Below are 16096 nucleotides of genomic sequence, written 5' to 3' on the forward strand. Positions count from 1 at the left end.
GCCGCAAGCCGAGGTGTGGCTGCCTCTAGAAGCTGGAAAAGGCAAGAACAGGGATTCTCCTGCACAGCCTCCAGAAAGGAGGTCAGCCCTACCTACCGACACCTTGATTGTAGCCCAGGGAGACCCAGTGAGGACATTTGGCCTCCAGAACTGTAAGGTAATACATTTGTGCTATTCTAAGCCACTAAGTCTATGGTGATTTGAAAAAGCACTAATACACTGGCAGGAAATGGGTGTGCTGGTCGCTACCCCTTTCTTCGGAAAATTCCCTTCGGCAGAACGTGAGCTGCCTCCAAAGCCCACTGACACCTGGTGCCATTCCCGGGCCACAGCTTCCCGCAGATCAAAAGTGAGACTCCCGCTGAGACCTCTTCCTTGTGTAGCTCCTCCCCCACCCCACCCCTTCCCTCTCTCTCCCTTCTCCTGACAGCACCCCCTCCATAACTTAGGTGCACTTGAATCCCGTCCCAGGCTCTGCTTCTAGGGAATCAGGCCTGAGACAACTGTCACCCTCGGAAGAGATGTCAGGGCCACAGGGGAAGAGCATGAGGGGAAACGTGGGGTTGGGAGGCGGGCTCTGTGTCAGTGTGGAGGAGCTAGATGGTGAGGGGGAGTGATACATGTGGTAGCTTTTTTCCCAGGGCCACGCCAGGCCCTGGCCCCCAGCTGGACCATCTGAGGCTCTTGATATAAGTGTTCTCCTCTAAAGCATCCTTGCCACGCCCCCGGCTGCAGCGTCCAGGCTGTAAGTGAGCAGGAGCCACAGTACAGGCTTGGCACGGGGACCACGGCGGGGCAAGGCCTGTCTCCCACACCCGCCTTCCTCACGGTGTTCTCTCGGGCGCTCTGGGGATTTGAATGGTTCCATGTCTGGAATATCAGCGCTGTCTCAGGAAGGCAGTCTGCAGCTGGATCGGCCTGGCATCTTTTGATTTTCAGCCTCATTTTCCTCTCCTGCCTCTGCCCTTGAACTTCTCCTAATAGGGAGTTACTGGGGGCGGGGGCATGAATCCTCGCACCCCTGAGAGCAGACATGCACCTGTCTCCTCCCCTCTTTTCTCTTGTTCAATTTCCAGGGTACACTGCTGTTCTTGAAACCACTGGTTTAAATTCCCTGAGCCCCACCCACCTCCTCTTTGTTTACCTCCATCTGCTTGGTCTCCGGGTCTCCGACACGGGGGAGGAGGCAGCAGAAGTGCGGGATCTCTGCACCCGTGGCCCTGAATGCACATGCTTCTCTTCCAGCTGGGCCATCGTAGAGGCCATTCTCTTCATCTGCGTACAACCCCTAAGACCCTCAGGCCACCACCACTTCTCTGAGGGACCATGAGTGAGTTCTCTCTGGGTCCAGAGTTGTAATGGGATGGTGGCGGAACCATATTTTCTGCCCGGTACAGTACCTCTCCAAAGTCCCCTGTCCCCAGAATGATCCCTCACACACTTCTCTGTCTGGGTCATTCACCTGTAAGTCACCAAGAAATAGCTCCCCCTGCAGGCTGCCCCAGATGGACAGCCCACGCACACTATAGTAGATGCTGGGATGCTCACTCAGATGCTCCTGCCAAACTGCACCATCGTCAAATGTTACTTTGGTTGGCTCCTACTAATTCCCCCGCTGCTAATTGCCCTCGGCTAAGAAGAGCTACTTTGTTCAAAGGTATGTCCCCCGAAAGGGGTACAAAGTCCCAGGCCTCCAGCCTCAATGCAAGTTGGACTATAAAGGGCTAGAGGTCCCTGGAGGATCAGCTGAAGGCGTTGTTACAACTATATCCCAACCCGACTTCTCCACAGCCTGGTCCTGCTTCCCATGCCTTCCCACAAATACTGTCCCCCCAGATGCTCCCAAACAACCCTCCTGCGTGCACACCTCTGAGGCACAGAGTCTGCGGGGACCCGGACCCGTGCTATACCACTCTCCCTGGGCTTTGCCGTGGGGACCAGGAGGAAGGGGCGGTGAGGGCCTTACCCACGATCATGTGGTTGCAGACGTCACAGAAAGTGGGCTTCTTGAAGATGTGTTCCTGAAAGGCGTGGGCCTTGCCGCTGCCTGGGTGCAGGCCAGCCCTGGTGGGTGTGGACGTCAGGCTGGCTGGGGCGGGGAGCGGGCTGGAGCTGGGGCTGACCTCAGCCGGCAGGTCCCCTTGCAGCTTCCCGTCGCTGTTGGTTTGCTGGAAGAAGTTGTCAGCACTTTTGCTCCGTAGACTCTTGGTCTTGAAAGAAAGTGATCGTTTTAGTTTCTGGAGCTGCAATGTAATGACAGAACAGACTCTCTTACGATCAATCGTGCAGATGCATGCGGTGGGGGTGGCGTCTGCTCCATGCACTGCGCTGTTCCCACGCACACCCTCAGTCCCCAGGAGGCTCTTAGATGCCCCTCTGTGGCTGGGGTGGTGCCTAGAGGGAGTTGGACAGCCCACCCCCCTGCCAACCCAGACGGCAGAAAGAGGTTCCATGTTGCCTTAGCTTCTGCCCCTTCTCCACCTCCCTGCCCCCTTGAGGTCCCACCAAGGTGCTGTCAAAATATCCCATGACACTGGGTTTGGACACCACTTGCATTTTGCATTTGAATTGTGGAAATATTACATGTACAAACTCTTGGGCTCCAAGGCTGGTTCTGTAAGGCTGAGGCCTCTGCTGGCCTTTCTCGCTCATGGTCACTTAGCAGCTATTTGTCTCTTTACACAGCAAAGCAGGAGAGGCCGCTGCCAAACTCAGAATCGATCTGGCTAAAGTATCGGGAGAACTCGAGCTCTCAAGCCTGCCTGGGTCTGACGCATATGGAAAAGTAACCTTTGTGCGTGTGTGTGTGTGTCTGAGGGGGACACAGTGTGGAATCTCCTACTTGACATTCTCTGCTCTTCCCCTTGTCCTACTGCTGGTTTTTGTCCATTTGGCAAACTGGGCCATCTCTCCTTTGCCTTTGGGATTCATGAAGAAGCTTGGAAACGTTCTAACTTTCAAAAGTGTCGGTTGGGGCCCGTTTGAACCTCCAGCCCAGGCCTTGCATTGGAGCTAAAAGAATCTTTTGGAAACACAGATGTCGGCATGGGCTTCAAATCCTTCATGAAGTTTCCTTTGTTCTTAAATTTAAAGAAAAGCAGATCGTCATGGGCTCCAGTGACTGGCAAACTCTGGATCCCAACGACAGCTGCCACCCGGCTCGTCTTGCTCTATCCATCCCAGCCACAGTGGCCTTTTACAGGTCTCTGGTTTTTACGATGCACTTTCATCAGCAGCCCTTACTACACAGTGTTCCCTCTGCCTGGATAGAAGAAACAAACCACGTAGTAGCTGCCTGACCTGCAGTAAGTCACTTTGCCTTTAAGGTGGTTCCCTTTGTAATTGAATATCCATGGGGACTTGGCTTATTGCCTGGAATAAATGTCTCTGGCCTACACTGGCAGAGAAAAAGAAGCTAAGCACGTTATTCTAATGAAGGCCTGTGTCAAGTGCGATCAGACCTCCAACGGGACACACCAGGTGGTTGATCTGGCCCTGCCAAGCTCGGCCACCTCTGCATCACCCCCACCAGCACCTCCCTGCGGAGATCAGAAAGGTGTGCTATTCATTAGTGCTGAGGCATAGACTCCAATAATGCCATGATTCTCTCTCTTTCCCCTTTCCCACTCCCCTTTCCAATGTGCCTTTACAGCTCCCCCCATCAAAAGTGGAGTGTATCTTCCCACTCCTTGAATCTTACTGGTTTGGGGAATGTGATCAATAGCAAGTGACAGAAGTGACTTTAAACCAGTTCCAAACCCAGACCTCAAGATGCTTCACTTGCTTCTGGCCTCCCTCCTGGAAATGTGCCAAGCTGCCATATGAGCAAACCCGACTTAGCCTGAAGGATGATGGGAGGCACATGGTCCAGTCACTTTCCATCACTCAAGTGAGGCCCCGGAAGCAGAGCCAGCTGCTTCCCTGCAAGGAATACAGGCGTCTAGATGAGACCAGCCGAGTCCTGTTCAAACGGTACACGTGGAACCGCCAGCTAAAGAGATGGCTAGCCTTTTAAACCAGTAAGTCGGGAATCTATTGTGTGTACACAGCACAGAGCTGTTCTCCCCAGTTCCCTGGCATGTGGTGGGAGTGTGCTTTGTTGTTCATTTGAAGCTGACTGTGGCCAACTCTCTCCTTCAGGTAGCCACATGGGGGGGAGGCCCTGCAGGACCCTCTGGAGAAGCCCCACTGGGTCCAGCAATGGGGCATCCTCCGCTGGAAAGGGCATTACTAGCCAGGCAAGCAGCAACATCACACACAGGAAGGTCAGAAACAGGGGGCCAGCCAAGACGTTTCTCTTGTCCCTTTCCTTCTGCCCTACAGCCCAAACCTGCCGGCGGAGGTGGGGCTGTGGCAGAAGCAGGAAGAAGGAGGCGCTGCCGAGTTATTCTGCAGTTTGTGACTGGGCTGTAAACTAGCATATCCTGACAGATAGGGGAGAATGGAGTCCTGGGCCCCCGGGAGCTCAGCACGTATTGGGAAGCAGACCCTCCAACCACAGCAAAGGTAAGTGAGAGGGAGGTACAAGACCCTCACTCTCTGGGACTGAGCCACGCCGAGGCGAGGACCTGGAAGCAGCAAAGTCGCAGAACGGAGCCTTCTACGCTTCAGGTCCTTCCGGCTGCACGCTGTCCTGGTGCTGGAGGAAGGGGGACTTAAATAGGAGGTGAGATTGGAGTTTTATTTTAGAGAGATTTGAATACATTACAGTAACCAGGAAGTTAAGGAATCTGCCAAGATTTTGTCATGGGCTATGAAAACCCAGGAGAGGGTGGCTTATCAAAGCAAATGTCATAGCAAAATAAAGTCATTTTCTATTCCTCCCCCCATGCAGTTCAAATGGTTCAATGAATCGGCTACCCTTGTCTCAGAGATAGAGCATAACACCGACCCTAATTTTATCAGAGCACAGTTGTGAAGGCAGCAGAGGAGAGGCTACGAGAAAGCTGGAAATTCTTTTTTTTTTAAAGATTTTATTTATTTATTTTTTAGAGAGGGAAGGGAGGGAGAAAGAGAGAGAAACATCAATGTGCAGTTGCTGGGAATCGAACCTGCGACACTTTGGTTCGCAGCCCACGCTCAATCCACTGAGCTACGCCAGCCAGGGGGAAATTCTTTTTTTTTTTTTTTAGTGCTTATTTTAATTTCATTTTTTCAATGACAGTTTACATTAAATACTATTGTGTATTAGCTTCGGGTGTCCATCAAGTGGTTAGACATCATATATTTCACAAAGTACTTCCCCCTATTTTTCCGGTACCCACTTGTTACCAGAAGCAGTCGTTACAGTATTGTTGCCTCTCTTCCCTACGCTGTGCTTTACGTCCCCGTGACTGTTCATAACTCCCGATCTGTACTTCTCAGTCCCTTCACCTTTCGCACCCAGCCCCCTGACCCACCTCCCCTCTGGCCACCACCAGTCTGTTCTGTGTGTCTGTGAGTCTGTTTCTGCTTTGTTTGCTTGTGTTGCTTTTCGGTTCCACATATAAGTGAAATCACACGGTGTCTGTCTTTGGGAGAGCTGAGACTGCCACATGGTACCAATGGAAGGAGGGGGTGGGCAGAGCGGGGGAGGATGGAGCTGGGCGTGCGGGACTAGCCTAAGCATCTCAGGGGATGCCTCTTCATCTTCTCAACCATTCAGTGAAGACTTTCTTATTTTCCCCTACAGAAATGGAGGCTGAGGGAGGTTAAGACTCTTGTCCAAGGTCACACAGCTTAGGTGAGTAAAGACCTAAATCTGCCTTCCTCTAAACCCCATGCTGGCGACTTAACCCAGGGTAGATGGGGGCGGGGAGGAGAAACACCTCTCATCACTGGGGGGCTGAAAGGACTGGTGGTCCGTGAGCGTGGGAAGGGATGTGGAGTGGGAAGGCAAATCTATTTTTTGGGAGCTACTTCCTTTATTTTATATATTTCAAGTTTCTTGAAAATCATAAAGGGGCATACATCGTTGACCAAAGCAGGGCATCAGACATCCCTGTACGGTCTTCTGCTGCTGATACAAGGACGGCAGTGGGGTAACACCTACCTACCTGCCGTCTGGTCTGCCTCCTGTGCTCACATGCCTCTTCTCTCCCTCCAAACCCTTCCATCCCTGCGGCATCCTGTGTCCCCCGGAAGTTTAGGATGATGCCAAGAAACCTGCAGCATTTTCCTTGCCCTGAGAGATGCGGCTGAAAACTCTGCCAGACTTCCGGAGCCTGCCTGCCTCTAAGGCTGGAGAATTTGCGTTGGGAGCCCATGTGACGTCTTTTATTCAAGTGGACAGCTTAAGGGAAATGCCTCCGAGCTAAACGAAGTCTGAGCAGTAAGCTCAAAGGAACATGCCTTCTCCAATTATCCCTACAGGAGCAGGGGCCAGATGGGGACATACGAGATGCAGAAATAGAAGCAAACTCTGATAATAGCAGATGCCACAGAATGATTAGCTCCTGTACACCATTGCTGCAGCCCATCCATTCTATTTATAATAATCGTGGTAAAAGGAACAGATAGTCTTGAGTACTTTACCATGTGCTAGAAACTGCTCTAAATATACTTGGTTTCATGTAATCATCCCAGCAACCCTGTGACTCAGAGGATCATTCATTCATTCATTCATTTATTAAAATAATTCATTCAATAAATACTTACTGGGCTACGACTATGAGTCAGACATTGCCCTTGGCTTTGGGGATATAGTCTAGTGGGTAAAGATAGAAAATAAGCAAGTATTCAAAGATATATAATAATATAAATTTGGGTAGGTATGAAGGCCAGAGCCAGGCTTTAGAAGGTGACAAGTGGGTCCTCTCGAAATTGGACAGGTGACGTTGGAGCAGAGACATGAAGTGAATGTAGGAACTTCTTTGGAGAAGAGCATTCTGGGTAGTGGGGAAACCAAAGGCAAAAGCCCCTACAAGAGAGCAAGATGGGTGTGTCTGAGGAACTCTAAGACGTCAATGTGTCTGGAACACAGCAATGAGGGAGAGAAGGTGCAGAGAGGTCAAGGGCCAGTTTCATGCTGGGCATTTGCAGGTCATGGCAAGGGCTTTGGAGTTTATCCTAAGGGTGATGGCTTGGAGCAGAGAGGTGACAGGGCCTGCCCCTTATTTTAAAAAAGCTACTCTGGCTGCTGTGTGGAAAACTGACCATAGGAGGCCATGGTGGGAGCAGGGAGACCATTGGGGGACTCTTGCAGGCGTCTTTGTGAGAAGTACTTGTGGCTTGTCCTTACGAAGTTATAGTAAGACGTGGTTGAATTCAGGGCACAACTTGGAGGCAGAACCAATGAGGTTTGTTGAGAAACTGGCTGTGGAATGTGAGGAAAAGAGAGGAGTCAATAATGATTTCAGGAGGTTTGGCTTGAGCAACTGGGTGAATGGGGGGCAACTGAGGAAGGACCCTGGAAAAGAAGTAAGTTTATGTAGGGAGTGGGATTGGGATCAGAGTCGAGTCTGGGGAAAGTTCAGTTTGAAATGCTTGCTTTGGACTCACGTGTTGCTGCCAAGTAGGCCGTTAAATATACCATTCTGGGGTTCAGAGGACAGGGCCCAACTGCAGGAAAACATGCGGGAGTCACGAGCCGTAGAGATGGCATTTGCAGCCACGAGGCTGGGTGAGGTCACTACCTGGGGCGTGCAGACACCGAGGAGAAGTGATCTGAGGACAGAGCCCAGGACTCCGAGAGGATTAACAACCAACAATTTTGACGTCAAGAGGATTAAGCACAAAGAAACAAATCTGAGAAGGGGGGGGGCTGGGGGGAAAGAGAAGGACGAAAGAGAGGGATGTTTTAGACTCCAAGGGAAGAAAATGGTTCCAGGAGGAGAGAGCACCCGGCAGCATCAAATGGAGCTCGGATGTCAAGTCAGACGAGGCGTGAGGGTTGGCAGTCACACTTGGCAAAGGGAGAGTCTCTGGGAGACACTGGTCATAGCCTCAACAGGACCTTAATGCACCCAGTGAAGTGGTGGTGGTGGGGGCTGGTGGTGAGGGGGATCACAACCTAACTGGCAAGACTCCAAGAAAGAATGGCTGGAGGGGACGTGCGTGGGGGTAGGGCAAGGGCAGTTTTGCTCTAAAGGGGGTTAGTAAAAAAGCAGTCATGGAGGGGGGCGTGTAGCATCAGGAGACGTTTTCAGTTTTGTACTGTGTAAAGAAGGAAGATTATGTCAGCGTGTTTTTAAGGACTCAGGAGAGCAGGGGGGGCATGCTGGAGTCATGTCCTTGAGTAGATGGGTGGCTACGAGATACATCTTGCAGGAGGGGAGGAAAAGTTGACTTTGTGGATTGTGGCTGTGCATCCGTCAGGAGAGAGATGCATAAGCAGGCAGTGGGTGTTGGCTGGATCTTCTCTTCTGATTGCATCTGTTTCTATCAATGAAAACAGAAAGAAGTGTATTTCCTGAGTGAGCACAAGGGGGAAGTGGAGGGAGGAGATGTTACAAGTTGGGAGAGAAGATACAGAAGAACTGTTTCAGAGAGCAGAGAGAGAACAGACTAGAGCATTGATCAGTAGAAGGCTGAGGGTGGGCAGGGGTGGGGGGGTGGCACAGAAGATCCATTTCAGGTTACCACCTGGTTTGACAGATGAGACAACTGAAACCCAGTTAAATGGCTAGTAAGTTGCAGAGTGAGACCCACATACAGGTCTCTGGAGGGTTCTCAAGCTCCTTAAGCCGAATTGACTATCAGGAGGTTTTGCACCCTGACCTCTTCTTTGTAACATTCCTCCGCTTAGTGTGCTTCGGAGCCAGCTGGGATTTTAGTGATAATCCATGTGGTAACCATGTTGAGAAGCACTTCTACGGCAATTCATTGGGGAAGAACAGAAATCAGGCGTCATCAGAGCAATGGAACTCAGAATACTGCCTGCAGGTGACCGCAGTGGCGCGCCTATTGATTTATCAAGTCTGTTCTGCAGTGGCCCATAAAGTTAATTAACCAGTATGCATTAGATCATTGCAGCCGGGATCTAAAGTCTGCACTATGTGGGGGCGGGGGCAAGTCTGGGAGCAGATGAGCCTCTGCCCACCCACACAGGCATAATAAGTCAGGAGGCACAGTCACCACGTCACTTCAGTCTCCTGCCTGTTGACAGTTGAGTATGAAGTCACCTCTAAGCACGTTTCCTTGGCTATTGAAAGACCACACCAGTAATGCGCTGGCTTGCTTCTGAATTGAAATGAGGTCATCAGAGAACATTCGATGAGCAAATGTCCAAATGTCTCATTCTGGACGTCCATATGTGAGCTACATCTTTGCTTTTAGCGTGAACATTTTTTTTCTTTTTCACATTTAAGATTTTCTAAAGTAGGGTGATGCCTTCTATGGAAATGCTCACCCTTTTCTTTGGTTTTCCCGAAAAGTTGTTATTGCATCCATTGATGGCAAGGAAATAGGTTATTTGTCATGCTGCAGCAAGCAGAACAGTCCCTGTGACTTGCACCTGAAGCCCAGCCCCTTTCACACCCTGTCAGCCACGCAGGGTCCCTTGTTCCCTTCCGGGTCAAGCTCTGGTTGGTCGGGGCTCTCCCCACACTCTCCCCGAATATGTTACCCCTGGCTCTATAGGCAAAGGGTGGGTGCTGGCATCTTTAGAAACGGAATGCCTGTGATGAAGACTAATTTCCTTACCAACATTTTAACCCATCCACAGCCTCATTTCCTTTAAGGCAAGCACAGTCTCTTCCAGGTCCTGACTTGATTCAGTTTGGATGGAGACTTCAAGTTGGAAATTGTCTTCTAGCATCCACCTGGCTCTGTCCTAACCAGCTGCAAAACCAGCTGTTAATGAATGTGTCAGTCAAGCAAGAGTTGGTGAATACGGCCAATCGCCTGCTCTGCCACCCACCAGCTGTGTGTGACTGAGACAGGTCCCTCAAGCTCCTTGGCTTGGATTTCGTCAGTTCATAGAAAGGATGAGCTCAGGGGCTGCTAAGTTCCCTTCCCGCTCTGGCAGTTCAGCACAATGAGGGACTACAAAAGACTTTTCAACAGTCTCTACTTACAGGACGTCAAAGATCTGATTCAGGAGACAAGAAGCAATGCTGAAAACTATCCAAAGGTGACAAAAGACCCTACATTTGTATTTTCAAGTGATAGGTGGCGTGTTTGGATTGCTGTCCGATCCAAGATGTCAGAAAAGAGAGCTACCAATGCGGGCTGGAATAGTCAGAGACCGTCTTTCAAACCCTGAAGGAAGACTCAACTTGAAAACATATAATTCAACTCTTTAAGTGCTTTGATAGCCCTCTCTGTTCTAGGCTGTATCCAGGCTCCTTACTGTGGGGAGATACAAACCCCTTCTTGATGGGTGGGGAACCCACCTACCCACCATTGTGTCTAGTCACCCCTCCTGCACCCCCAGGCACACAGACACACTAAGAGCAGCCTCCGGATTTTCAATTCTTTTCAAAGGCCTTCAGTGTCTCCGTTCTGTCTGGGAGGCAATCTACCTGGAAAATGTTTGATTCCAGTGCAGGTTCTCAGCCCAAGGGTTAGTTAGGCCCGACCTGGGGTGTTTGTGGATCGAGGCAAGGAGGGAGTTGGTGGTGGGGAGAGGGGAATGGCAGTGCATTTACTGTCAGGCTAACGGTTTGCTTCAGATGAACTAAACTTTTAATACCGGAAAATGAGATTCTTATGATCGATAATGAAAGCTATGACATACACCCAAATTGTTAAGAAGCAATGAACAAAATGCAAACCAAGCGTGTTAGAACAGCAGAAGAGGAGAAAAACCAGGCCAATAGCTGAGGGCACCACACCGAGTTCAGGCCCCTAATAAACTGGTTTCCTTATCTCTGTGTAAGGATTATTTTCACGGAGGTTAGATAATTAGTGGCAGGAGCAGAACTTGGACCCCAGCTTCTGGGTTCACATCTGGAGACTTTTCCCATAGCCTGGTTCTGAGATTTTGTATTGCAGTAACTCAGAATAATTATGTCTTGAAAAAAAGTGGCTAATAAAAGTGGCTAAATTTATACGCTGAATCCTTTGCATCTCCTACCCTGTGTATGGTCCTTGACTTCTCGTTTTCACTGCGCTGCAGGACCTCTCTACATCTCAGCTGTACGGGAACCTAGTAAATAGTTTTCCATTAAACAGCCTGCAGCTTTAAAGGCTGCTGGGAGAATCGGGGCAGCAAGCAGAATTCCAGCTCAGTTTAGAGTCTCATCAGGCCTTGCTCTGGTTTTAACAACCTATCTAGCTAAAGATAAGATAAGGGCAGTTTTCCCTGCCAAAAGAACAACAAAAACTCTGCTTCTTCTAGATAGTCAACAAAACAAGCCCAGGGTCAGATGATATGAAATGAGGGGGGAAAAAAACTAAAGATTTTAAACATCAGCTATTAGGTGTTGGAGAATTATTCTTTTTTTTTTTTTTAAAGAGAGAGAGAGAGAGAGAAACATCAATGTACAGTTTCTGGGGGCGGTGGCTTGCAACCCAGGCATGTGCCCTGACTGGGAATCGAACCTGCGATGCTTTGGTTCGCAGCCCACACTCAATCCACTGAGCTACGCCAGCCAGGCTTTTTTTTTTTTTAAATTATTCTGAACTTTCAATTTAGTAGGCTCTGGATTGTTTATCTATGAAAGAACAACCCAGTGGTAAGTTGCAGGATTTCTTTTTTTTTTCAAATTTTCATTTTAATATAAAGTTACACACACACACACACATACACACACAGGAAGAGAAAAGTTGTAAAATGTGTTCTACCTACTTTTCCCTGATGCTGACATCTTACACAACCAGAGTAAATTAGTTGCAGCCAGAAAATTAACACTGATATGAAACTACTAATCCGTAGACTTGATCAGAATTTCGCCAGTTGTCCCATAATGTCTTGTTTTCTGGTCCAGGACTCCATATTGCATTTAGTTATGTTTCAGTCTATATCAGGTCCTCAGTCTTTCTATGTCTTTCATAACCTTGACCCTTTGGAAGACTACTAGCAAGTATTTTTTCTTTTGATTGCATAGGTTTTTATTTTTAACTAATCGAAACAAGCCAGGCAGTGAAAGACAAATACCATATGATCTCACCTTTAACAGGAACCTAAACAACAAAACAAAGAAACAAGCAAAATATAACCAAAGACACTGAAATAGAGGACAGGCTGACAGTGACCACAGGGGAGAGAAGAGGGAATTTCAGGGGACATTGGGAAGGGTTTACGGGAACAAATTTAAAGGACACATGGTCATAAACTAAGGGGAGGGTGGTAATGGAAGGGAAGTGGGGAGGGGTGGGAGGGGGGACCGGATTGGGAGTAAAAAAGAGAAAACTGTGTTTGAACAATGATTAAAATAAAATTAAAAAAAGAAAAATAAAAAAGAACAGAGTAAATGCAATGAAAAAGGGAAAATAAAATAAAAGCAGAAATTATTAAAATAGAAAAAATTTTTTTAAAATTACAGTTGATGTACAATATTTTACTAGCTCCAGGTGTACAACCCAGTGATCGGACATTTATGTAACTTAAAAACTGGTCACCCTGATAAGTTTAGTACCCAATCTGGCACCATATATAGCTGTTACAATATTATTGACTGTACTCCCTATCCTGTGTTTTACATCTCCATGAATATTCTACAACTGCCAATTTGTACTTCTTAATCCCTTTACTTTTTTACCCTTCCCCCTCAACTCTCTCCTGTCTGGCAACTGTCAAAATGTTCCCTGTGTCTGTGAGTCTGTTTCTGTTCTGCTTGCTCGTTTATTCTTTCTTTTTAGATTCCACATTTAAGTGAAATCACCTGACATTTGCTTTTCTCTGTCTGACTTATTGCACTTGGCAAAATACCTTCTAAGTTGTTGCTGATGGCAAGATTTTGTTCTTTTTATGGATGAGTCATATTGCATTGTATATATTCACTACTTCTTTATCTTTTCATCTACTGATGGACACTTAGGTTGCTTCCATATCTTGGCTATTGTAAATAATGCTTCAGTGAGTATATGGATGTATATGTCTTTTAGATTTAGTGTTTTGAGTTTCTTCAGATAAGTACTCAGAGGTGGAATTGCTGGATCTTTCTTTGTTGTTATAGCCTTCATTTTCAAGTTTATTTTGTCTGGTGTAAGTATAACTACCCCAGTTTTGTTATTGTTGTTTTTTTGTTTCCATTTTAATAAAATATTTTGTTTCATGCCTTCACTTTCATTCTGCATGTGTCTTTCCATCTGAAGTGAGTCTCTTGGAGATAGCATGTGTAAGGGTCTTGCTTTGTTACTTATTCAGCCACTGGATGTCTTTTAATTGGAGCATTTAATCCGGGCTGGGACCACTTAACAAGATGTATGGGGAATGATCCCTGGCTGGCATAGCTCAGTGGATTGAGCACGGGCTGTGAACCAAAGTGTTGCAGGTTTGATTCCCAGCCAGGGCACATGCCTGGGTTGCAGGCCATAACCCCCAGCAACTGCACATTGATGTTTCTCTCTCTCTCTCTATCTCCCTCCCTTCCCTCTCTAATAAATAAATAAATAAAATCTTAAAAAAAAAGATAGGGGGTCCTTTATTTAAAAAAAAAAGATGTATGGGGAATGTGGAGGCCAGAGGCAGCTTATTTAACATTTGTGAACCTTTGAGCAATTATGGAAATTCTGAAGCATGAACCAAGACGGACCATTTGTATGGAAAAGCCACCAGAAAGGGCAAGGGTTTGGCCCACAAGTTGGGTGGGGCAGGGCCTCAGGGAATCACTAGGGCAGGGCAAACAGTGTTAGCCCCGTTGAAGGAGACTCAGGTACAGTGCCCGCCTGCTGGCTCTGTGTGCGGAGGGCTTAGCAAAGAAACAATGGCCTCTGCTAGCACTTCTGCCTGGAAAAAGCTGCCCCTTCAGCCCTCATCCTGATGCCAGAGGATTCAGTTCCTTCCAGGACATCCCTGGTGCCTTCTGAGCAGCTGCCCTAGCACTGGAGGTCAGAGGGAGGGAGTTCAGGTAAGTCCATGCGCGGGCTCTTTAAGACAAATGCCTGGGACTCCAGAAGCCCTCTGTCTAACTCAGCCACAATCCTGAAGGGTTTCACAGTCATAAATTGTGTGGACTTTTCTTCCCGGCCCTAGAATCACGGGCTGGGACCCCTGGCTCTTCAAGCGGGAACCTCCACAGCTGAGAACTCTCTCTCCCAATTTTTATTTGCCACACGTGGGTGTGGGACCAGTCTGTTCTGCTTCTTTGTCTCTCCTACCAGCGTATGTGTGGCTTCTTTATATCCTTAGTTGTAGGGTTTCTGTTCAACTAGATTGCAGGTGGTTCTAAATGATAGTGGTTCTGTAACATAGTTGTAATTCTGATATGGTTTTGGGAGGTTCTGAGTACTGTGTTTGCTTGTGTTGCCATCTTTTTTTTAAAAGATTTTATTTATTTATTTTTAGAGAGGGAAGGGAGGGAGATAGAGAGAGAGTAACATCAATGTGCGGTTGCTGGGGGTCATGGCCTGCAATCCAAGCATGTACCCTGACTGGGAATAGAACCTGTGACACTTTGGTTCACAGCCCGCCCTCAATCCACTAAGCTACGCCAGCCAGGGCTGTGCTGCAATCTTGACTAGAAGCTCTACTAGGCAGTATTTTGCAGAATGTTTTAAAATTTGGGTTGGTCCAATGTTTTCCCACTGTTAGATTGAAATTAAATATTTTTGATAATAATGGGACAAAAGTGATACATTCTTCTCAGTGCAGCCTACTGGGAGTTACCTGATGTCAATATGTCCTATTACAGGTAATCTGAACTTTGGTCTCTGGGTTTAGGCGATATTTGCCAGGTTGTTCCACTGTAAAATTAACAGTTTTCTCTTTGTAATGAACAAGTTTTATGTAGGGGAAATACTTTGAGACTATGCAAATATCCTGTTTGTCATCAGACATTTGCCCTTTAATTTCAACATAAATGAACTATTCTTGCCTGAAAATCTTATTACCTGGTATTTGCTTAATGGTGATGTTCTATTCCCAATAGTCTTTCTATGCTTATTTGCTTATTTTTCCTTTCATTCCCTTGGCATTGGAGTCAAATCCACAAAAGCATCTCTAAGGCTGGTATCCAGAAGCTTGGCACCTATGTTTTCTTCTGGGCGTTGTATGGTTTCAGTCTTATATTCAAGTCTTTAATCCGTTTTGAGTTAATTATTGTGTATGGCCTAAGAAAGTGGCCTAGTTTCGTTCTTTTGCATGTGGCTGTCCAACTTTCCCAACACCATTCATTGAAGAAACTTCCCTTTCTCTTTGGCTCCTTTGTCATTAATTAGTTTTCCATATGTATAGATGTGCTTTTAATTCTGTTCCGTCGGTCTGTGTGTCTGGTTTTTTTGCCAGCACAATACTATTTTGAAGACTATAGCTTTGTAGTATAGTTTGAAATTAGGGAGTGTTACATCTTTAGTGAGCAAAAGAATCAAATACATGGGAATAAATCTAACAAAGGAAGTGAAAGACCTGTACACCGAAAACGACAAGACATTGTTGACATCAGTTAAAGAAGATACAAAAACTGGAAAGATATACTGTGCTCATAGATTGAAAAAAATTAATAGTGTTAAAATGCCTACATCACCTAAGAATTTGGTAGATTCGGTGTAAAACCCAATCAAAATCCCAATGGCCTTTTTCACAGAAATAGGACAAAAATCTTAAAATTTATATGGAATCATACAAGACCCTGAATAGCCAAAATAATCCTGAGAAAAAAAAGAATAAAGCCAGAGGTATTCTTCTATATTTATTAATTAGCACTCTACTGTAGAATTTTCCATCTATTTATTCAACCATTCAGTTATTCATTTCTATTAGCATGTCCTGATGGCTATTGGCTTTATTCTATAAGTTACAATGTACTAGCATCATTATTTATATTGTTCAAATAATCTGAAGTTTGGTCACTAGCATCTCCTTTAGGTTAGTATACGTGTCCTTTTGGAGGTGTTGCAGTTATTTTTGAACACTTCCTTACCTCCTAACAGCACAGGATTCTCCAGGCTTATCTTGTATTTTCCCTGTCCCCACCTGGCAGCCAGCCATTTCCCCAAGGAGGCCTCATTGGTTTCCCTGGGGAATGATACCTGCAAACCGAGGTCTGGGTCCTAGAAGTGCTCGTGGCCACCG

The 16096-nt window shown here is 47.1% G+C and overlaps 1 protein-coding gene across 1 annotated transcript in view; it reads right to left on the reverse strand.

The window, feature by feature from the left end:
• The window catches only part of STAC (SH3 and cysteine rich domain), a 119764-nt gene that overhangs the window by 71704 nt on the left and 31964 nt on the right, over positions 1 to 16096 (reverse strand). The window contains exon 2 of the mRNA XM_028518497.2: positions 1967 to 2243. Within this exon, the coding sequence (XP_028374298.1) occupies positions 1967 to 2243 (277 nt within the window). The remainder of the gene's footprint in view (positions 1 to 1966; positions 2244 to 16096) is intronic.

Source organism: Phyllostomus discolor, chromosome 7 (assembly GCF_004126475.2).
Source record: "Phyllostomus discolor isolate MPI-MPIP mPhyDis1 chromosome 7, mPhyDis1.pri.v3, whole genome shotgun sequence".
In the NCBI taxonomy this organism is placed as follows: domain Eukaryota; kingdom Metazoa; phylum Chordata; class Mammalia; order Chiroptera; family Phyllostomidae; genus Phyllostomus; species Phyllostomus discolor.